Here is a 24,287-nt window from a genome sequence, read left to right as displayed (position 1 = left end):
AAATGAAATAAAATAACAAATTTTATCACATAAATACAAAAAATATTTTGTTTTAAAATATAAACAAACCTTCATCTAGTATATATAAAAAGCGGAGTTTTTTCTTGAGTTTTTAGAGAGCCATGTAGGATTTAATTTTCTTAATGTGTCATGTAGGATTACAATTATTAGTAATAGCCAATTAAATAAGAGAATATAATTTCTTTTAGAATTAAATAATTCATTTGCCATGTAAGCAAAATTGGCAAATGAGATTTTTAAGTTTAAATTAATTAAATATTAAATATTATCCTTTAAGATTTGAAATCATATCTAAATTATAACGAATGAGAGACAATTTACAATTTATTTTAAAATAAAGGCCACGTGGTGTGACCAATCACATATGGAATTTTGTGAAATACTCCCTCCGTTTTTTTTATTTTATTTTTATTTGCATCACTTGGTGATGCGCGGAGATTTAGGAGAGTAATATATATTGTGAGTGGATGAATAATTTATTATAGTAAAAGTTAAATAGGGAACATGAAAGAGAAAGAATGTGAGGGAGAGTAAATATTTTTATCATATAAGTGAGGACCATAAAGGAGAGAGAAATGATAAAATAATTTAAGTGGGGTTTAAATTAAGAGAGAAAAATGATAAAATATAGTATAAAGTTACCAAATTAGGAAGTGATGCATTTAAAAAAAACGAAGGGAGTAAAATATTATCTTTTTACATTAGTTTATCTATATATGAAAACAAAATTAATACTTTATTTTATAATAAAAAATTCAAGTATTAAATAAGCAAATACCTAATACATATATATTTAGTAAAATATTTTGTTTGAAAAAATACAAACAAACCGCGCACAAGCTTTATCGACAAGACTCCGTATTTATGATCCGTCGTGCTCCTATACAACTTCCTAGTTCACTGATCTGTGACCACCCTGCCAATATTGAATTTGTATTGGTGAGTAAAGCATTAAACTTGATAATTCATGCACATGCTCCTTATAATTTGTGGTTTACTTTGATTTTACTATTTTATTTGATTTGAGAATATTAATTAAAATGTTTGCTTCACTATTACTTTAGCTTCTGTGTTTCAGGGTTCTTTGTGTTTCCTAATAATTTTCCGCAATTTCTGTAACATAAGCATACGTACGTTTGTTCTTTGAATTTAAAATTTAACATATTTTGTTCGTATGTTCAAATTAATTTACATCAATACATTTTTTTGTTGTTTTAAAATGCAGTTCTTTTGCCAAATTCTTCAGTTTCCAATTGCCGAATAAAACTGCCAAACTGAGTGTTTAACATTGTACTTAATTTTCTTGGGTTTTGTTGGCGCTTACAAGGAGAGTTGCTTTTGGGTTTTGTTCTATTTATTTTATTTGGTCAAAAGTTTTTAATTTCAGTTATAATCTACAAAAGAAGATATTTTTATTTGACCCTATTTGATACATATTTGTTAGATCATGAATTACAGTGAATTAATTTTATTTTTATAAAAATATTCATACATTTTACCCAAATTATTTGATTTTAATTCAACCCATATGCTTTGTTGGAAATTTGGCTAATTAAAGCAGATTTGTTTGTGATTCATCTGAGTAGATTCTCATGGGATTCTTCAGATTTCCCATAATTGAAGTTCTTTGTTGGCAGTTAATGTTGATTGTAAAAATCCCATATAAAATAAGTTATTGCATTGCTGTAATCTTCTTAGTCAGATTGTATTATTTTAAAGTACAATAGATGCTTTGTGTCTAGTACTTGTATTATTTTGGTGTTATCCTGAACTGATACCCAGATGCTGTTTTTCAGTTGCAGATTTTCGCGGCTTCGTTGGTGTAGTAACGGTAAACTTAGTTATTGTTTAATAATACGTGGCGAAATCATAGGTTTTGATTAAATTGCATTTGATTAATGGAGTTGGAACTTGAAGTATTTTGATTTTTGATGAGTATGTTGAATGTCTTGGTTGTGTGGATCTTTAAAATGGTTTAAAATAAGGAGAACAAAGAGCGAAAAGTGAGACATTAAAGGAAAGAATTATTAAGAAATTGAGCAGAGAAGGTGGTGTGAGTTAGGGAGTCAGATGCTTGTGGGTGTCACTGACTGTAAGAATTATTTTAGTGTTATGAATCTGTTGTTTATGTCTCCTTACTTAACTTTGTTTGCCCGGGGTTCATGGGGTTTGCCGCCGCCCAGGGAAACAGGCACTTCTTAGGTTCTCTTGTCATACAAGAGAGTCCTTTATTAAAAGTTACTCGATCTCATTTCGTTCTCTCTCTTTCCCATTCACCATTCTGGCTTAGTTTCCGCCAAGATTCGTTCTTGCTGGCTGCATATGTCCTCTCCCTTGAGATCTTTCTAAATTATCTTGAAACTAAACCTTTCTGTTAAATCTAGTTATTTGGTCCCACTCCCTGGGGGGGTTAAATGTTCCATTTTCAGGAAAGTTTTCTTGATTCGTGTATATGTTTCATTATTGCATACACATTTGTATAGTCTGGGAATTGATGTCCTCGGATCGATTAGTTTTCTATAGAAGATACAGCACCTTTGTGTAAAAGTAACGATAGTCCAGATCTTTACCGACCAAGATGAAGTTTATGAAACTTGGATCAAAGCCAGATACATTTCAAAGTGAAGATAAGCATGTCAGGTTAGATCTTACAGCCTAGTAGTGATATTAGTCATGATAGTAGTATTGGTGCTGTTTTCAGTTTTTATTTTTTGCTGTTTTTGGGGTAATTTATGTTCTATTTCATTAATCGGTGTCTGTGCAATTTGTCTGACTTGCCAAGTTTAGATTAATTCTTATGCTGGGGACTTCCTGCCATTTTGGACAATTTGATCAATTTTAGGTGGTTGTATATTCACTGGAAAACATCCCTAGTCAAAAGTAGGGTATTTTAATTTCATCATATTGACAGTGATTTGTGTACTGCCTTTCCACTGAGCCAGACAGATTAAGCTATTTAGGTCTGCTAATTCATCTTCTGTTAGGAGAGAGAGATTTTGATTTTTGGCGATTTTAGGATAAATTTCTGGTTCACCTATTTGGAGTAAACAGAGCCTTAAGGTTCTGTACTAAGTTCTTTCCTTAAATCTGAATGGATCTTTAAAGAAAGAGATTAGGAGCATGTGGCATCTTCAGAGAGAATTTTCAACAAATTTATTAGAAACTTTCTCGAGTTTGGATCGAAAATAAGAACAGAATTTGTTTTGGATGTAGGGAAGCAAGAAAAAATTGCTTGAATCAATCATCATTTTTATTTATAATAAGCAATATATGATTGCATAGGCAAGTAAGAGATATCCTGCATACTTGCACATGAATCTGTTGGCTACTTGCAATTAAATGTTTATATATTATATGTGCTTCAATCTTTCTTTACTTTCAGCTTATAAATCTGATAATGAGATAATAATCACTTCAACATAGGTTACTGTCATTATTTGAAGATCCCTAAGCTTTATTGGCCTTCACACCTAAATTGCTTATTTTTTCTGCTCATAAGATGTCATAAGTTCGAAATATCATAAGTTTACATCAGCCCTACAAACATTATATGTATGTTTCTGATCCAAAATTTGTTATCACTTCTTTTAAATTTATTGGACTAATATCATTCCGAAAAAGGTGAACTATGGGCATGCCATTCTTTGTCAGGCACCCACTCCGATCTCTCAAGTTATTGTTATGGACCAGTCAACTATTTGAATAATTTCTTAACAGTAGAAAATTTGATGTGTGCTTAAAACTTCAATATTTCCTACTTCATTTACAAAATCGAATCATTAGCACACATGTGGAAATGCTTTGGTTCATTGTTCTAATTTAGATTAATGGAATGGATGCTATGTTAAATTCATTGATTAAAGTGTAGTGAAATAAAATTAATGTGTTCATGGTTTCTTTTGTTTGTATTAGCAGCAGTCTAATTTGGTTAGATGGCAAAATTTAATGTAGCAGTGTTAACCTACTTGATTTTAGCTAAATTTTTTTCTCTTCATAACTTTTATATTATATGGAGTTGACTTGGTTATTTATATCAATACATGTTCTATGGCATGTGTAGGTATGTGGCCACAGAGCTGTCTACTGACATTGTTGTCAATGTTGGAGATGTGAAGTTTTATCTGCACAAGGTACGACAATTATCAAGATAAATTGGTGCTTTTCTCTGAGAATTTCAGCTCTTAGTTGTTTGTCAGATGAAGGCCATCATGTTATTGTTCTGTTTTTATTTTATTTTTTTTATTTTATTTTTTTATTTAATCTTTGCATTTGCGGTAGTTTTTGTTCTTTTTTTGCATTTCCCATTGCTAGATGGCCTCGACAATATTATTAAATGGACTAACCTGAACCTCCTATACCTAGGATGTTTGGGCTTCACCTTACTCGTTGAAATATAGCATGGGCATGACAGGAATGTTTTCTTTGTCTTATGTTTAATTACAAATTATTGTGCTAAAAAGTATCAAAGGATTAGAGCCAATCCTGCATAATTCGTGGAAAGCGCAAATTATGTACATAACACTTCAACTATACCGAGGTGGTTGTCTTCAATGCCTCAGGGTTTCGAAAACTCAAAAGATTACTCTGGTTCGGTAAACTTATTCAATCACAACCCAGTAAAATGTTGTAAGATACCATTTAATTGGATGCTAAAAGAACTTCTTATAATTTGCTCAGTTTCTCTATTCTCCAAATAGAAAATTAAATGAAATAATTAAGAAAAGAACGAAGAATTTCTTCCATAGAATTTATGTTATCAGCTCACTAGACAATGACATATACCATAAAGTTTTCCCACAAATACTCACAGCTTCCTTGTATTTTTTTTACAGTTCCCTCTCCTCTCCAAGAGTTCTCAGTTGCAAAAGTTGGTTTCAACGGCAAATGAACAGAGTAATGATGAAGTAACTATCACAGACATTCCAGGAGGGCCTGCTGCATTTGAAATTTGTGCCAAATTCTGTTATGGAATGGTGGTTACCTTAAATGCTCACAATGTTGTTGCTGCTCGTTGTGCGGCTGAGTACTTGGGTATGCATGAAACTATGGAGAAAGGCAACCTTGCATACAAAATTGATGCCTTCCTGAACTCTATCATCTTTCGGAGCTGGAAGGATTCTATCATAGTTCTGCAGACAACTATGTATTTGCTCCCATGGTCTGAGGATCTGAAGTTGATTAGTCACTGTGTTGAGGCTATCGCTTCCAGAGCAGTTATTGACACTTCCAAGGTGGATTGGTCCTACACATACAACCGGAAAAAGCTTCTAGAGGAAAATGGAAGTGAATCAAATTGGAATGGTGCAATGAATTATAAAGTGGTGCCAAACGATTGGTGGGTTGAGGACTTGTGCGAGCTTGAGGTTGAGTTATATAAAAGAGTTCTAGTTAGTATCAATAGCAAAGGCGTTGTTTGTGGTGAAGTGATTGGAGAAGCTCTAAAAGCTTATGTGTATCGACAATTGCCTGGTCTCGTCAAGGGTGTGACTAGGTCTAGTGATTTGACAAATTATCGATCCACTGTTGATACAATCATTTTTCTCCTACCTGATGAGAAAGGTTGTGTGTCGTGTAGCTTTTTGCTGAAATTGCTAAAAGCAGCCATACTAGTAGACTCTAGTGAAGTGTTGAAGAAAGAGTTAATCAAGAAAATCGGACACCAACTAGAGCAGGCCTCAGTCAGTGACCTTTTAATCAGAGCACCAGAAGGTGATTCTTTGATGTATGATGTTGATATTGTACTGAACATAGTACATGAGTTTTTCATCCGAGATCAATATTCTGAAATTGAAGCACTAGAGGCAGATGAGGCTCAGGAATTTAAAAAACCTGGAATATTGTCTGAAGCATCAAAACTAATGGTGGCCAAGTTGATTGATGGATACCTTACTGAAATAGCAAGGGATCTGAATCTGCCCGTGTCAAAGTTTGTTGAACTCACAGAGATGGTATCTACAATCTCCAGGCCTGGACACGATGGGCTATATCGTGCAATTGACATGTATCTCAAGGTAATTAATCTATATTTATTATGCATCATTGTCAAGAATTCTTGGTTAATGCATTTCTTGTCTCTGCCTGAGTACTCAAAGTGTATTGGTATGTGAAATATTATGCAATAGTTCATTAAGTGTAGTGGCATAAAATAATTAATAAAAACTACAATTGCTCTGTAATTAAAAAAAAAATAAAAATTAAAAAACACTACAATTATCTGGTGCAAAGATTAAGAAAAGTGGATAATGGAAAACTAAGAGTGAGTTATATAAATAGAAAATAAGCCCAAGTTTGATTGAAATGATAGTGTGCAAATAATTTGAGACAACCAATAATGAAAAATCTGTACCAAAAAAAAAAAAAAAAAAAAGGGATGAAGTCATGAAGGGAGTGGATTTTGGCACATTGCTATTGCAACTGCTGTACTAGGATTCAAGATCATCTCAAATTACAGTTCTTGATTTAAATTTGTAACAACATAACTTGCACATTTTTTCTACATTTCAAATTCTTAATCCTGCTTTTCATAGGCTTTATTTTTACTCCGGGTATTTTTAAAAGTAGTTCTGTTGAGATTATACGTCCATTCTTCCTATATGGATCAAAGTAGATACTTATGTTGAGATAATTCTTATTTTATTGATGATAATGGTTTCTTCAACTGGATAGAAGAATTCAAAAGAAAACTTTATACTACCTCCGTTAAATAGTAGTTGCAACTTTGGGGTATTATTTGCGAGATATAAAATATTCCAAAGTTACAACTAATATTTAACGGAGGTAGTATCATAATAGAATTTGGGGGTGAGTTGTGAGTAGGAAAAGAAATTTGAGACCCATTTTTTTCATTTCTCTGCTGTAACTTAGAAGTATCTTGTCGTGTCTGTAAATGCAGGAACACCCTGAGATCAACAAGAGTGAGAGGAAGAAGATATGTAGATACATGGACTGCAAGAAGTTATCAGTCGATGCATGCATGCATGCAGTGCAAAATGAAAGGCTCCCAATGAGGGTGATTGTTCAGGTGCTTTTCTTTGAGCAGGTTCGTGCTGCAGCTACATCTGGGACCAGCACACCTGACCTGCCAAAGAGCATCAGAGACTTGAACAGTGGGTCTATGAGGAGCTCAAGGTCAACACCTAACGCAGATGAAGATTGGGACACAGTAGCTACAGCCGAGGAATTGAAGGCCTTAAAGGGTGAGTTAGCTGCTTTGAAGTTGGAGAGGAAGAGAAGTGAGAAATTCATAGAAGGTAGACCTAGTGTTGACAAGACTTCTCTTCACAAAGTGAAGGGGTTGCTCATGACGAAGAAGATATTTTCGAAGCTTTTGTCAAACAAACATGCTAATGCTGATACAAGCGGTTCAGATTCATCAGAAAGTCCCAGTACTGCAAATCCTGAATATGCAAAATCTACGTCTTCTGCTAACAGGAGGATTTCAGTTTCTTAGTACATTATTGAATTATAGTTGTCTCATTGTAAGTCTCCTGAGTTCTGATCCCCCCTCTTCTTTTGTTGTAACACTTTCGATTTTCTGTTGAACACATTAGATGTCTAGGATTAGTGATTATCTGCCCTTTCGAGTAAAAAGGTAAGCTGTACTGCTGTAGTATGGGGAATATTGGAGATACAGCAATGTTAATTAATAATTATATATGGACAAAATGTCTATAATTTAACTTAAAAAAAATTACTGATTGACATTGATGATTGATCAATCAAATTTGTTATCTTTGATCCATTTAACCTACGCAGTACTTCAGAAAATTCCTGAATTTGAGAGCAGTATTGTTTTGATAATTTGAAGTGATATTTAACAATTTAGCATAGTTGTAGCTAGATGTTTAGTTTATGTAGAGTTTTTCTATAGGCGGGATTGATAAATCAAAATAACCTAATTCTAGATTGTATTCGTACTAATGTATGAAATGTTAGAATATTAGAAGTTTGATCATTTATGTATGTTCAAATAACGTGTCCATTTGTATATGTATATATTTCTTCTAAATTTTTTAAGTTGAAGTCTTTCATGTACTACACTTTGATTTGTATATGTATATATTTCTTCTAAATTTTTTAAGTTGAAGTCTTTCATGTACTACACTTTGAATATCAGTTGTTAGATTATTCTCAATATATATCTTCAAAATGTCAAAATTCTATGATTATGACTTATTGATAATTAGAGATAAGTATGTGATTGAAATTGCATATTGGTAAATTTGAAAATAAAAAAAAGGCTGCATTTGTCATTTTTTTTATTTTTTTTTTGACAATAGAAAATTCAACTATTACAAACTACGAAACACTTAAACGAGCCAAACTAGCTCTTACAAACCGATATAAACAAAAGCAAAAACTTAAAAACTTTTTGATTGACAAGTCTCGATTACTTGTTACCAAATCTGCTTGTCTTGGATCATACTTCTTAATAGGCACCACAGTTGAGATAAGGACGGAGTAAACATTGTTGTAGAAGAGCAAACCCATAGAGGCAAAAGAGTTGGTAAAAAGAGAGTGTCATGGCCACACCGGGTAAAACGAGTCGCAACTTGCGACCGTGTACCGTAAACAGGTACTCGTAGCCTCTCCTCAAGAAGAGGGACTACAGATGACATGCTATGAACCCCCAAACTTTGCATTTGTGGAGCCGCCTTCAGGGCAACAATTTGAAAAACCGTTGCTAAATTATCAAGAGAATTAGACATAGTCAATTCTCTAAATATCTTCCGACATTTGAAATCGAAATAGAACACTAACAAGGACCAAAGAACACCAACCAACTCTTTATCGAACACCACAACCAACAAATTAGAAACAAACAGGGCACTATAGTAGTACCTTGTAACCCTTATGGAAGAAACCAACACAAACCAACGCTCCCACAATAACACTCCTTTATCCTTTAAAAATTCAACTACCAAAAGAGAGTTCCACTCAAGGCATAGCCACCCCACCAAAGTGTAAGAAATACACCATAGGACTATACCAACAAACCAACAAGACAACAACCATCCATATAAAAAACTTAAGTAAAAACAACTTACAAAGTTAAGTAACATACACCAACCAAGAGACCCCCTAATTGCAAAAGAGGTTGAAAACAAGCTTAAAACAAGGAAAGAGAGGTAAATAAACAGACCATAGGTAAAGCCATAATCACCGGTACCCATAACTCGGAACACGAAGGCAAAGAACTCCAAAACCCTAACCCTAACTTCTTCGTTTCTGTCATGAACCACTCCTGACGGCGGCGATAGGCCTAGCCTTACCAGCACCAGGAACCACGAAACCCTAACCCTAACCCTAACTTTACCGATTCCGTCACGCTCAAAACACCAATGACCGTTGACGGCGGCGTTAGGACTAGCCCTTACAAATAGTTTAATATATTAATTAGCAAACCCATGAAAATTCGAGATAAGTACTACCAAGCTTCCGTTTTTTGGTCAAATTTCAAAGGTATGTTGGTATTTGTGTGTGTTTTTTTTTTTTTTTTTTTTTTTTTTTTTTTTTTGCTTTTTTTATTCTCCTAGATTTATGTTTATTCGATGTATTTTTGTTTTTTTTTTTGGATTTTTGTACATTTTAGTTCATTTTGTATGGATTTGTGTTCGATTTTGTATGGATTTTTTTTTGGAGTTTTTGTATAATTGTTTGACATTTGTGTAAGTTTTGGTGAGTAATTTTGTGGTTTTTGGACATCACTTTGAGGCCCGTCTTAGAGCCGGTTTTGTATGATACACAGTACAGGGCCTCCAAAAATGAGGGCCCTAAAATTTCGTTGGTTCAAGTTAAAAAAAAAAAAAAAAAAAAAAAAAAAAAAGTAAATATCTCATCTTTATTATATTGTCGTAAAACAAGGCTACCATTTCCAAAACTCTATCCAAACTCTTTAGATAATCAAATTCTTCTTTCTTCTCCAAAATTAAGTCTTTGACTTTAGTTTTTATATTTCCAATTAAAATTAAACACTCTTTTTTTATCTCTCTTTACTGGCTAATTCCCTTAATTGTACCCAACTACTACAATTTTTTAGGCAAACTTAAAGCAACAATTTATTCTCAATTATAATAATCCGACTTCAATTCACATGAACATCCAATTTATTTTCATACTCTATTAAACCAATATTAAGTACTTCCATACCCACAAACAATTACAATCTTTGCACCAAAAAACAAACAATTACAATCTATTTTCAATTGTAATTCGGTTCAATCCACAAGTTCTTTAGCCAAGAATTCTTCCATTAGAGTTTGTAGACCTGGAACTATGGTCTTTGCTCTATGGAGTGTAGAGGTTGATTAAATCACGGATTGTGTTTCTCTTTTTTTCCTCTGAAATGTGAAGCATTAATTTTCAAGAAAAACTTAGCATTATTAATTTTGGCTCTATAAATTGTTAAAAAAAATCGTTATATAATAATGATGCTTTTTACCTTTAGTTAAAAATGGTCCTTAAAAATTATTAGGGCCTAATTTTTACTATTAGAACAGGGCATCTAAATTGTCGGAGACGGCCCTGATCACTTTGGATTGAAAGCTTCATAGAGCACTTGGTAGCGATGTCTTTTATGGGAACAACTTGTAGGTTTATATTTAAAGTTCTTCTATTGATCTTGCATCCACCACTTTTGTATTTTATTTTACTTTTTTTTTTTTGTTGGACAGAAATGTTTTATTGTATTAATGAGTCATCTAGTAGGATTTTGTTTCGAACAACTATTGAACTTGTTTTTATCAATGTTGTAAAGAAGGAAATGTAATTTTTTGTGATATTCACTTGTAGAATTTAACTTTTAAGGAACATTGTCTTATGTTTTGAATATTTTTACAAAATATTATTAGTGTGGTAAATGCATTATATATTCTACGATTTAAATATGTTTAACTTGCTCGTTGCTTGGTTGCTCCCCTCCTTTCAGGTGCTCTTCTATACTATGCATTATGCAGTTGCTTCAACACTTTGAAATATATCCACCATAAATAATCCTAATCCTTATTTCAAAGTGTTGAAGCCGTCGGAGGTTTCGCACTTGCGGAGCTTGAAGCTTTCAATTCCGAGCTTATTGAGTGAGCGAAGCACGCATCTAGGGTGAGTTTCTTTCTCTCTCTTCTCTTTGTTTGTTTGTGTTTTGTTTATTTGCATGCTTGTGTTTATGTTGTAATTATTATGCATGTGATTCGATTATCGGGTTTTGTTTCCGCGCGGTGTTGGACACCGCAAAATCCAACAGCGGTATATGAGCCTCTTGCATTTAATTTTCACAACTAAAAATTAATTAAGGTGATTTAAATGGATTTAAATTTCTGGTTTAGCATCCTAATTAGATTAGGAGCTCATTTTTAATTAGATTAAAATTGTATTTATGCTATTTTTGGCTTATGAACCCCGATTTTGACTCAAAAATAGTGAATTTTGGGTGGAATCAACGTTGTAAATCATTCTTTATCCACAAAGTATTTAAAAATGGCCTTCCAAAAGCCAAAATCCACCTAGAAAGTGGTTTTCGAAGGGTTTTTTGTTTTTGACGAATTTTTTTTTAAATCTTTATACCTTGATTAATTTTGGCATGCAATTGTTGGATTATGTGTTTGATTATACCATTAATCTTCTGCAATTTTAACCCTTATTAAGCATGTTTATGAAGTCATATTGGTGCTTAATTTGGTGAGCTCTCATTTTCACATAAACTTGAAATTACACATTTTTCCAAATAAATTGCTTGGAGTGTGAATGTTTATGGTGGTATGTATTTTTGAAGCCCCCTAAAATGTTAAAGACTAAATCTTTAATTGTTTATTTGGTTGGATCTTAACTTGCTAAAATCCATAATGAACTAATTTTCGGTTTTAATCATTTTGGAAGTTCATTAAAATCTTAAATGTTTATACTTATGCTTGAAATATTATTGTTCTTCATATTGGAAGGTTACAATATTCAAATGTGCATAAGTGTTGGATAAATTATTTCATTGAAAGATTGGTTATTTATTCAACTATTTTGTCAAATCTCATTGTTAATATGTTGCTTAAATTAATTGTGAGAATAACCCTCAATTTTTATTGCATCAAGTTGAGCCAAAAATAATTTAAAGATTGGTTCTTGAATTCATTTTGGTTTGTGCACTATAATTGAATTTAATTAAGTTGGACTTATTTTATTTTCAATATGACTCAATATTAGTTTTACAATCAATTTAGAATTAATTTATGTCACACAAAAATTTGGAATAAAAGGAAGCACAACTCACAAAATCGAAGTCGATGCTTTGAGCACCTAGGCTCGGCTAGTAGGGCTGCTTGCGACAGCCCACATGTTATTGCCGAGCCAAGGCATGTGCGAGGGTGTGCGAGGGAGTGTGTGCATGTGATGCGTGTTGCGTGGGGGCGCGACTGCCAGACATTGCCCAGCCGCAAGGCAAGGCTGCCTTGCAGCGCATGCAGCTAGCACATGCATGCGCGCTAGCACCAACGACACGCAAGCATGCTGGGCATGCTGCGACGACGCTGCTAGTGCTGGCATGCACTTGTGCGCTGCTGTGGCTGTGCGACCAGCATCCACGCATAGCATCTAGGTAGGGTGCCTAGCAAGCCTAGCCTTATGGCTTGGATGCTAGGCTTTTAGCCATTGAGGGGTTATTATTTTGCGATTTTGCGGTTTTGTTTTAATTAAAACCAGGATAGGCCTCAGTTTTTCCCGGCACTTGCAAAATTATTTGGCAAAATTTTGGGTTAACCGGCTCAATTAGTTTTAATTCGATTAATTTTAATTAAGTTGGAGGTGGAATTTAGTGGGAGCTTCATTAATCATTTTGAGCTATTATTATTGCGTTAATTCACATAATCAAATAATTACTTTGACTAGTTTTAATTAGGCGTGTTAATTGGATTAACCACCTAAGTTATTTACTAGTTTGCGCTCGTTTTGAATTGTTGCTTGATTTATTTTGTAAAATGCATTGGTCATTCACTTTAGAAGTGAATGGATGAATGAAATAGATATTCTAGTGCAGGTTTTACAAAATGACAACTAGTGGGGCCTAACTAGGATAGTACATACGGACTACGTTCCGTTTTGTATTTTTGTAAATCTAAACACGGACTGCGTGCGGGTAAGTATTTTTGTACTTAAATTATTTAGATTGGTCCTAGCTTTTCTAGTAGTTGCATAATTGGTGGTTAATTCTCGAAACACTAGTAGAAAAAATGAAATAGACACCGTAGCTTTCGCACCGGTTTTTGAAAACCGATGCTAAAAAAAAGGCGAGATTGGGAAATACACTTTTCGCACCGGTTTTGAACCAAACCGGTGCCAATTTATCTTTTTCCCACCGGTTCATAAAAGCCAAAAAAAAGGAGGGAAAGAGATTTCGCACCGGTTCAGACCAAACCGGTGCAAAATAAAGAATTAGCACCGGTTCAAACCGGTGCGAAATATTAAAAAAAAATAGTCAGACTTCATTTATTTCTTTCCCTTCCTATTTTCATTCATTTGTTTCCCTCGTTTTTTCAATTCACTCTTCTCTTCCACCATCTCCACTGAAGCAGTTTCTGAGCTTTCTCACCTCCATTGAAGCAGTTGCACCTCCTTCTCTCTCCATATCTCTATCTCCTCCATTGAAGCTCGTGCTCTTTATTCTCCATTGAAGCGGATTTTGAGCTTTCTCACCTCCATTGAAGCAGCTTCGAGGTAAGATTTTTTTGTGGTCTTTTTAAACTATCGAATTCCTTCGCACTCTTGGGGTTTTTGAGGTTTGCTTTTCAGTTTAGTAATTTTAGGGTTCTTGTAATCTAGGGTTTGTCATTGAAGCGCGCACGGCTCCACCTCAACAACGACCTTCTTGTCAAGGCCTCAAACAGTGTACATTGGTGTCTGGTGAGCTTGCCTTTCCGGTTTCCTTTACTTGTTGTGCATTGAGATATTGCTTTATTGTGAGCTTGCATGCAAATTTTTTATGGTATTTTTGTTTTAGTGGTTGGGCTGCGGTGGTATTTAGTGGATAAATTGGGGGTTGTGACGGAGTAGGGGAGTTTGGTGAGGTGTGGCAGGTGTGGACGTGTGGTGTGGGTTGGATTGGTTGATTGGTGAAGCAGGGGCTGCTGGTTTTGTTCGGTGAGTGTGGCTGCAACCACTAAAATAGCTATGGGCTGGTGCAGTTGTGTCTTGGGTTCTGTTCAGCTCAATGCCTGGTGCAGGTTGTGTCGGTGTGTGGTGCTTTGCCGCTTGCTGTCTGAGGGCATTGTCTCTCCCTTGCCGGCTGTGTTTGTCTTAGTGTTGGCCTGTTCTATTCCGGAGGTGTCCTGCTCCTGTTTTGTGCTTTCTGTTCTTGTGATGGTTGTTTTGCTTAGTCTTTGTGGGTGTTGTTTGGGCTGTTCTATTGTTCTTCTGCTTGCTGGTGCCTACTGTTGTCCTGGTCTGCTAGGGGTACTACGTTGTTGTGCTGCGCTGTAGTGCTGTTGGTGGTTGGTGGTGCTGTGTTGCTGTGTAGTGTGTTGTTCTTAGTGGCTGTATGGGCTGTTTTTTTGCTCTTGTTATTCTGTTGCCTTGGTTTTGTCTAGTTTGTGCTAGGATTGTTCCCTTTTTGTAGGGTGTGTGTGTTTTTTGTCTTGGTCCTTGTCTAGTTTGCGCCGTTTATATGTCCTTTTGTTTTATTCTTTGGTAATAAAAGTTTCTTATTTACCAAAAAAAAGAGTGTGGCTGCAACAACTTGGTGGAGCAACTGAGATGAGTGCGTGGTGGTTGGGCGGTGCTTGTATGGTTGGTGTTGGCGACTTGCACTGGGTGGTGCTGCGAAGTGGTGGTGTATCAAGGTGGTGGCCTGTGTGGCGGGTGTTATGGAGGATGGTTAATTAGCCGTGGTTGCTACAATTGCTAGCTTTTGCATAATTTATCCCCATTTTCTCTCTCCTTCCTTAATCATATGCCCCTATCTTTTCTTATTATCCATTTCTCATACTTACTAACTTTTGTTTTTTATTTTGTTTTTTCTTTTTGTTTTTTTATAGATTCATATGTGAATTGAAGCACAAGTTTATTAGCCTGAAGACTACATATTTAGCTTAAGTGGGAAGTTAGAAAGAATACATCCATTGTACTTGCTATATTGGTATGAATTATACACTTTACCAAGCTATATTTCTTTCTCTTTATTCATTTAATAAAAGTTTTTCATGCTATTACAACTTGTGTATTATTTAATGACAAATAAATACAACAATATATGAAATGCTTGCATCATCATATGCCTAGATACCCGTTCAAGGCTTTCTCATTAGGAGAAAGTCTTGAATAGTCCCCGGTTGGGACTGTTCTTGAACGTTTACTCTCACTTAGGTGGTGAGTGTATGTCTTTTTTTCGATTTTAAGGAATATCTTGGCTTACCATTTCCTCACCCTGTTCTCTAGGTACGTATGTGGGTAATTAATTACCTACATCGTGTACTTAGAGAACTGGGGGGAAATGCTGCCGAATTTTCCTTAAAATTGGAAAGTCGACATACATTCACTAGTGAGATTACACGTTCAAGGATGGGTTAGGTTGGAGTGATAAGGACCCTTTGGAAGCATATATGCATTATTTTTATCTATGTGAATGTTATATGCATGGTTTGTGTTTGAATTTGATTTACATATATAATAGATGTAGCAATTATACATTATTCGTAATATGTTGCTATGTTTAGAGACAATTTACTTAATGGAGAAGGATCGTGGCTGGATGTATGGTAGACGTGATACATTGGAATTCTTTGATGGGGTTCAAGAGTTTAGCGAGAGGGCTACATCTTATCAGCGTAGAATGGGTGTCGATTGGCTCTATTGACCTTGTGTTAATTGTAATAATGTGAAGGTGGTCAATAGTGTTGAAATCATTAGAGATCATGTAATTTGTCGTGGGTTTAGGCTTAAATACCATGTGTGGATTTGGCACGGTGAAGAAGGATAGTACAGTGGGGATGTTGATGGGAATGATGTGCATGATAGAAGCAATGAGATTCGTGTGGACGAGGAATACAGGAATGATGAACATATTATTGATAATGGTGATGAGGATGGATTTGAGGATGATCAGATGGATGAGGTCGAGGATGAAGGGGTGGATGAGATGATGCTTGGTGTTGAAGGTGACATGTTTGAGTCATTATCGGAGGCTTCTAAAAAGCCTTTGTACCGTGAGTGCAAAAAATACTCCAAACTATCAGCTGTGCTAACACTTTTTAACATTAAGTTGAAGCATGGGTGGACGGACAATAGTTTTACTTCTTTGTTGACTGCGTTAAGTGAGATGTTGCCTGACGGGAATGAAATTCCTAAGTCTTATTATTACGCATATAAGCTCATGTGTCCATTTGGTTTGGAGTATAAGAAGATACATGCATGTCCTAATGATTGTATTCTGTATCGAAATGAATATGAACAATTGGAGGAGTGTCCACGATGCAAGAAGTCGTGCTACAAGCGCATGAGTTGCAATGTTAGACTAAGGGACCTCCTGCTAAGGTGTTGTGGTATGTTCCCATTATTCCAAGGTTTAAGCGTCTATTCTCAACACCAAAAGACGCTAAAAACTTGAGGTGGCATGCAGAGGGAAGAAAGAAAAACAGAATGCTGAAGCATCCAGCCGACTCCCCGCAATGGAAGAACATTGTCAGAAATTTAAGGCTTGGGTTGTGCACGGACGGGATGAATCCATTTGGCACTCTTAGTACCCAACACAGCACATGGCCGGTACTTTTAGTGATCTACAATTTGCCTCCTTGGTTGTGCATGAAACGGAAATACGTAATGCTTTCACTTTTGATAACGGGGCCAAGGAAACCTGGAAACGACATAGATGTTTATCTTGTGCCACTTGTTGACAATTTGAGAAAGATGTGGGACGAAGGGGTTTCCGTTTTTAATGCTCATAAGAATAAGATGTTCACATTGCGTGCAACTCTTATGTGGACCATTAATGATTTTCCTGCATATGGCAACTTGTCTGGGTACAAGAACAAAGGAAAAAAAGCATGCCCCATTTGTATTGATGACACCCCAAGCATACACCTTGATAATTGTCACAAAGAGGTGTACGTGCGGACTCGAAGGTTGCTCAGGCGCGATCACCCATACCGTAGGTAAAAAAAGGTTTTTGATGGGAAAGCGGAAGAGGGGACTGCGCCTAGGCCATTGACTGGTGAGGAGGTTTATGCTCGAGTTAAGGGTATACGAACGGTATTTGGGAAAACATAAAATGTTGCGGACTCAACTGCTCTCTTTAAAAAAGAATTAATATAGGCCTTACTAGTCATATAGGCCTTACTTGGGCCATTTTGGATCAAAATGCGTCCTAAAACACTTGAATTGCTCAATTCATGTAATTTCAAGCCTTAACCGCCTATAACTAAGTAATAATGACACGTTATGAGTAACAATGAGTTGATTTAACAAGAAATGTAGGAAATAGGCATCCTAGTAGTCATATAGGCCTTACTTAGGCCATTTTGGAGCAAAATAAGTCCTAAAACACTTGAATTGCTCTTTTCATGTGATTTCAAGCCTTAGCCGCCTATAATTAAGTAATAATGACATGTTATGAGTAACAATGAGTTGATTTGACAAGAAATGTAGGAAATTGGCATCCTAGTAGTCATATAGGTCTTACTTGGGGCATTTTGGATCAAAATGCGTCCTAAAACACTTGAATTGATCAATTCATGTAATTTCAAGTCTTAGCCGCATATAACTAAGTAATAATGACATGTTATGAGTGAAAATGAGTTGATTTGATAAAAAATGTAGGAAATAGGCATCCTAGTAGTCATATAGGCCTTATTTGGGCCATTTTGAAACGAAATGCGTCCTACAACCCTTGAATTGCTCTTTTCATGTGATTTCAAGCCTTAGACGCCTATAACTAAGTAATATTGACATGTTATGAGAAAAAATGAGTTCATTTGATAAGAAATGTAGAAAATAAGCGAAGTAGTAGTCATATTATAGGCCTAACTAAGTAGTTTTTGCCTAAGTGAACTTGTAAATGTATTTTTACATGCATAACCTAAATAATTACTTATAACATAATTTTTGTTTGTTCCAAATTTTGCAAGGTACAAAAGGGAGGTCCTTTGACAAGCAAGAAATTTAATGAAGTTCGAGACATGTTGGCGTCTTTCATCACCTTTAATTTGTAAATGTCATTTCTATTTGAATTTATATTTTGTTAACTTTTTAACTACATTATTATGACACTTTTTTTTTGAGGAATTGTAAATATATATGACCCTTTATTGTATTGCATTTGAGATTATTAAATAATATCTATGTATTATTTTTATTATTTCAATTTAGAAATTATTATTATTATTATTATTATTATTATTATTATTATTATTATTATTATTATTATTATTATTATTTATTGCCGAAAAAAACAGTTAAAGGCACCGGTTTAGGCTTCAAACTGGTGCCAATTGTATTTAAAAAAAAAAGCACGCCATGACCTTTTAGCACCGGTTAAACAGTGCTAAATCTTTAATTGCCATCGGTTTTGAACTGGTGCAAAATCTTCAGAAATTTGGCATCCCTAAAATCTGGAACGGTTCAAAACCGGTGTGCAAAGGGGGGTTTGAACCGGTGCTAAAGACCATGTTTCGCCCAGTGAAAACGACGTTTCTAAAGAAGACGAAGCCAAGAAGATGCAATGAAGGCCCTTGAAGATTTGAAGATTCAAGTTTCAAGGGGTCATGCTAGTTGCCAAATGCATCTTTATTTATGCCTTATATATTTTTTTCTTATATATAATCGTGATATTATACGTCTAGAGTTAGGTCGATTTCCGACGGAAACATTATTCCGTCGGAAAATTAGAATTTCCGACGGATTTTAATTCCATCGGATATTTCCGATGAATTCAATAAATCCGTCGCAAATCCGTCGGAAATTTCCAACGGAAAATAAGTGCGTCGGAATTTATGTACCTTCCGACGGATTTTTCCGTTGGAAAGTACAATTTTTGACGGATTTTTATTCCGTTGGAAATTTCCGATGGAATTTCCGTCGGAATATAATTTTAAAAAAAAAAAAGAAAAAAAGCTTTTAATTAAAACCCTAACAATACCCCACTCGCTTTCTGCCTCTTTTTTTTTTTTTTCCTTTCCCCCTTCTCTTTCTTTATCCCTTTCCCCTTCTCCTTTCTCTCTGTCATTCTCCTTCTCTCTCCTCTTCTTCTTCTTCTTCTTCTCGTTCTCCTTCTCTCTCCTCTTATTTTTCCTCTTCTTCTTCTCGTTCTCGTTCTCCTTCTATCTTGCCAGTTTCTTCTCTCCTCTTCCTTCTCTCATCTTCTTTCCCCCATCTTCCTAGCTACCACCTACCTCCAGCTACTACCACCGCCATCACTAATCACCGCCGCAACAACAACACCAACACCGACCTGAACCGCAAAATCAATAAAAACATGAACATCAACGGCAAAAAGCAAAGGTTTTTAAGTGAAATTCGACCATGAAAACTCTAAATCTAGAGTTTCCATGGTTGAATTTGGCCTCATAAACCCAATTTCGAGGTTTTGGAGGTGAAATAAGGTATGTATCTCTTTTTCTTTATTTATTTATTTATTTATTTTTTTAATTTTGCTAGTTGTTTTTTTTCGATTTTTTTTTTAATATTTACGGTGGTTGGGTGTTTTGGCGCTGTGGTGGGTGGTTTTAGGTGGGCCGTGGTGGGTGGTTCGCTTATGATGGGTGTTTTTAGATTTGGGTTTAGGTGGTCCGTGGTGGATGGTTTTAGATATGGGTTTAGTTAGGGTTAGGTGGGGTGGGTTAAGGTGGTGGGGTCTGGTTCGGTTAGGGTTAGGAGGTGGGTTTGGTTCGGTTAGGGTAAGTTGTGGGGTGGTGAGGTGGTTCGATTAGAGTGGTGGTGGTGTTTCGGGCAGTTGGGTGGGGGTGGGGTTGACGATGGGTTATAGGGTGGTTGAAGGTGGTGAATGGTGATACGCCATGACGGTGGTGGTACGGAGTATTTTGTTTTTTAATTTGATTGCAACCTTTTTCGACAGAATTTCCGGCGGAATTGAGTTCGTTGGAAGTTTCCGACGGACTTTTTCCGGGCCAGAAAATCTCTTACGACGACTTAATTCCGGCAGAAGTTCTGTCGTAAAATTGTTTCCAACGGAATTTCCGTCGAAAAAGGTCGATTTACCTACAAAAACTTTTCCGACAACCAGTTCTGACGGAAATTCCGACGGAAAACAGGGTGTTTCCGACGGATTTTTTTTCCATCGTAATGGCCTGTTTTCTAGTAGTGTTAGATGCATGTTTAGGATTTCGAATGTTGAATGATTAATTTAGTTCACTTAAATCAACCAACATTATAGAAACCTTAAGTCCCTATAAATTTGAGTTAAAAATTTGTCATTCTAAAATGACTCTTACCAAACTAATGAGAATAGTAATGGGCTATATGCCAAAGTAAGACATTACTACTTTCCCAAGGACGTAAGGTATACTAGGTATACGCGTTAGTTTTGGTTAAACTCAACGATATCAGTAAGGAGTTCTTAGATGTCGTGGCAATGAAGATAAACGCCTAGAAAGCATTAGATGCGACGTTTTATCGAACCAAGAGTAGCTTAGAGCTATTAGCAATTTGATAGATTACCTTAAAATATTAAGTTTTAAGACAGGCCAGAGCATGCTTAATAACTTTTTGGTTTTTGGGGTCTTGGAATCGTTTTATTCTAGCCTAAAAGGGACAATTTTAAAATGTGTGTATATGCTTTAAATTTCAAACTTATTGGTTATATGAATGGTTTTTCATTGCAAATTCTTTCAATTGTAGAATCATGTCTGCACTAATAACAACAACAACATGTGTCCGAAACTCCTCGACAAGTTGGCTTTTAGCCTAAACTTGGTCAATTTCAAGGAATGGGAAGAGGAACTCCGGAGAACCCTACAGAATTGTTCCATGTAGGACATATTGGACACTCCCATTCCAAGCTTCTTTTCTAAGGGACTCATTAGTGATGAAACTCATGAAACTTGGTTCTTGGATTGTTACAAGGTCACAAATTTGATGAGGAACTCCCTTCCGGAGGATTGGAAGAGGAAGTTCACCTCATACCTTCCGGACATGCTTCTAAATAGTCTTAAGGAGCTAGTCAATATGACTTCTGAGACTCGGGACTTGAATGTTCATAACTTGACTAGGTCATTTGTGAACATGTAAATCAAGGCCCCGGAGGAAGGTTGCCTTGCCGAGGAAAGGTACCGAGTTTGTTCTAGGGTCTACAATACCAAACTGAGACCCGGTATGCCCCTCCAACCCCATGTGCTTAGAATGACTAGGCTCTTCAAACACATGAAGCTTCTTGGAATCCCATTAGAGGATGAGATGGCGGGTCATATCTTGCTTGGCTCACTCCACTCGGGCTATGATGCACTTAGGATTCAATGGCAGCCGGGAAGGAGTCACACTCATTAAATGAGGTGATGCAAGTGCTACGACGCAAGGCCGACTCCTATGGAGCTACCAAGATGCCCTTGAGAGTGAAGAAGAAGGAGTTCAAGAACAAAGTGAATATGCGATGCTTCTATTGTGGTGGGCAAGGCCATTACAAGAGGGAATGCAAGATCTTCCAAGAATATGAGGAAAAGAGGAGTGTTCCATCTACCTCAGGTATCTTCATTAACACTTGTGTATAAGCTATTCATAGGTATTGGATACCATGTATGACTTGCTTTATGCTCCTATTTCAGGGACCAAGTGAGAGGCTTCACAAGTGAATGTGCAACTACAACCGGATAATGAGGATGGTCCTTCTGTCGTGTTTGTAGGCACAATATTTGTCTTTTGGCTTGTAATAGAACTAATTCTCGTTTTATTATGATTTGCTTACCATCGAACATATTTTGATCTATGGCGTTGGACGCCGGGTTGTTTTGATCACAAGACTATAATAATGGTTGTTTTGAATGTCTTTCTTATATGTTTTATGGGATTACACATTTTTTAATGTGACTAGGCAAACAGGTTTATAATGTTAATGATACCACCAAAAGGGCTAAGACCACCGAGTCGAATCAAACCTACTTGTGGCATTGTTGTTAAACGAATCAAGAAACTTCTTCATGAAGGGATTCTTTATTCATTCGACTTAGAGTTGTTTGAAAACTGCGAAGGATGCCTATTTGGCAAGATGATAAAACAGTCATTCTCCAAGTTGGGAGAAAGGGCTAGTGACTTATTGGGTCTTATACACACGGATGTATGTGGACCAATGAGCACAGTACAATGGAAAGAAAGTGTTATCGCTATTTTATCACATTCACGGATGACTATAGTAGATATGGCTATGTATACCTTATGCCACACAAATCTGAATCCTTTTAGAAATTCAAATAATTTCAGAGTGGAGTGGAAAATCAGCTTGGCAAGAAAATCAAAGCCCTTCGATCGGATTGAGGTAGCGAGTATTTAAGCTACGAATTCGACGACCATCTGAAAGAACACGGTATTCTCTCAAAATTAACTCCACAATGGAATGGAGTGTCCGAGAGGAGAAATCGAACTCTGTTAGACATGGTTCGATCCATGATGGGTCTTACCGATCTTCCTATCTCTTTTTGGGGACATCCACTTCAAACTGCGGCACTAACACTAAATCACGCTCCGTCAAAAGCTGTCGAAAAGACTCCATATGAATTATGGACGAAGAAACCTCCACGGTTGTCTTTTCTTAAGATTTGGGGTTGCAAAGCATATGTCAAAAGACTCATATCTGACAAGCTTGCACCAAAATCATACAAGTGTTTCTTTGTGGGCTATCTAAAAGAAACAAAGGGGTATTACTTCTACAACCAGTCTGAGAACAAAATATTTGTTGCTTGAGATGGTGTCTTTTTGGAAAAGGAGCATCTTTACAAAATGACAAGTGGGATAAAAATCGAACTTGATGAAATTTGAGAAGATTAGCAACAAAGTCAACCTGAAAAAATTGACAATCAAAGTGCTTTGGAAGTAGCTGTTGAAAATGGTCAGAGTCAAACCGACAATGTTCAAAGTCAAAATGACATAGCCGAGAATCAACTATTTAGATAGATAGTGACAATGCAAATGCTCAATCTATTACCCTACGTAGTCGCAAAGGCCAAGATCTCAACTAGATAGATACCTCATTGTTGTCTTAACCGAGAATCAAGACATCTTAGTTATGTATGAAGATAAGCCAGCGACATACAAACAAGCTATAACGAGTCCCGACTCTGCAAAATGGCAAGAAGCCATGAAATCCGAGATGGACTCCATGTTTGAAAATCAAGTCTCGGACTTGGTTGATTTTCCCTAAGGTTATACACCTATCGGTTGCAAATGGGTTTTCAAGTTGAAAACTGACAAAGATGGAGTTGTATATGTATACAAAGCTAGACTGGTGGCAAAAGGTTACAGGCAAATTCACAGGGTTAATTATGATGAAACCTGTTTGCCAGTCGCCATGCTTTAATCCGTCCAGATTACCCTAGCAATTGTCTCATATTATGATTATGAGATATGTCAAATGGACGTCAAAACCGCCTTCCTTAATGAGATTTTGGAAGAAACTATGTACATGACACAGCCGGAAGGTTTTGTTGATCCAAACAATGCCGGGAAGGTATGCAAGCTTAAGAATTCCATTTATGGATTAAAGCAGGCAAGAAAAAGTTGGAATTTGCGATTCGATCGATGAAGCCATTAGCAAGTATGGTTTTATAAAGAATCCAGATGAGTCTTGTGTTTACAAGAAGGTCAGTGGGAGTGACATCGCATTCCTTGTCTTATATGTCAATGACATATTGCTCATTGGATACAACATTCCAATGTCGGAGTCTGTAAAGACTTGCTGGGAAAGTGTTTCTCAATGAAGGATTTGGGAGAGGCACAGTACATATTGGGCATTATGATCTATAGGGATAGATCTAAGAGGATGATTGGATTGAGCCAAAGTACTTATATTGATAAGGTATTGGCACGATTTAATATGGTGGAAGCCAAGAGAGGCCACCTATCCATGTTACATGGCATAACTCTCAGCAAGAAACAGTGTCCAAAGACACCTGATGAGCGAAAGAGAATGAGTAAGATTCCATATGCTTCGCTTATTAGATCGATCATATATGCCATTATATATACCAGGCTAGATGTATCATATGCCTTGAGCGCTACGAGACGACACCAATCAGACCTAGGAGAGGCACATTGGACTTCGGCCAAGAATATCCTAAAGCACCTGAAAAGGAATA

General features: G+C 36.1%; 1 protein-coding gene and 1 long non-coding RNA gene across 6 annotated transcripts; both read left to right on the top strand.

Moving 5' to 3' along the window:
• The first annotated feature begins 858 nt into the window (after positions 1-858).
• On the top strand, positions 859-8,014 carry LOC110696632 (BTB/POZ domain-containing protein NPY2-like). 4 transcript variants are annotated; one of them, XM_021873972.1, is made up of 6 exons: positions 859-960; positions 1,818-1,852; positions 2,505-2,661; positions 4,082-4,151; positions 4,854-6,032; positions 6,914-8,014. In XM_021873972.1, the coding sequence occupies exons 3-6, from the start codon at positions 2,600-2,602 to the stop codon at positions 7,469-7,471; spliced, it is 1,869 nt and encodes a 622-aa protein (XP_021729664.1). In that variant the 5' UTR covers positions 859-960; positions 1,818-1,852; positions 2,505-2,599; the 3' UTR covers positions 7,472-8,014. The 4 variants fall into 4 exon arrangements, with proteins under 4 accessions (XP_021729664.1, XP_021729661.1, XP_021729662.1 ...); XM_021873973.1 differs by lacking the exon at positions 859-960 and adding an exon at positions 1,072-1,151; XM_021873969.1 differs by having other exon boundaries at positions 1,818-2,661.
• A 1,076-nt stretch (positions 8,015-9,090) lies between these two features.
• On the top strand, positions 9,091-18,306 carry LOC110696631. 2 transcript variants are annotated; one of them, XR_002506359.1, is made up of 4 exons: positions 9,091-9,483; positions 10,949-11,118; positions 15,033-15,133; positions 18,117-18,306. It is a non-coding gene; the product is annotated as an uncharacterized LOC110696631 (long non-coding RNA). The 2 variants fall into 2 exon arrangements; XR_002506360.1 differs by lacking the exons at positions 9,091-9,483; positions 10,949-11,118 and adding exons at positions 13,675-13,716; positions 13,822-13,902.
• Positions 18,307-24,287: the final 5,981 nt, after the last annotated feature.

Source organism: Chenopodium quinoa, unplaced genomic scaffold (genome assembly GCF_001683475.1).
Source record: "Chenopodium quinoa cultivar QQ74 unplaced genomic scaffold, ASM168347v1, whole genome shotgun sequence".
NCBI classification, from domain to species: Eukaryota; Viridiplantae; Streptophyta; class Magnoliopsida; order Caryophyllales; family Amaranthaceae; genus Chenopodium; species Chenopodium quinoa.
This window is presented reverse-complemented; position numbering and strand designations above follow the sequence as displayed.

Bases quoted from the DNA above. Each gene is read 5' to 3' on its own strand.
- LOC110696632 (XM_021873972.1), top strand. From the start codon at position 2,600: ATGAAGTTTATGAAACTTGGATCAAAGCCAGATACATTTCAAAGTGAA. The intron at 4,152-4,853 runs GTACGACAATTA...TTTTTTTTACAG, and splicing joins TGAAGTTTTATCTGCACAAG to TTCCCTCTCCTCTCCAAGAG. The intron at 6,033-6,913 runs GTAATTAATCTA...CTGTAAATGCAG, and splicing joins CAATTGACATGTATCTCAAG to GAACACCCTGAGATCAACAA.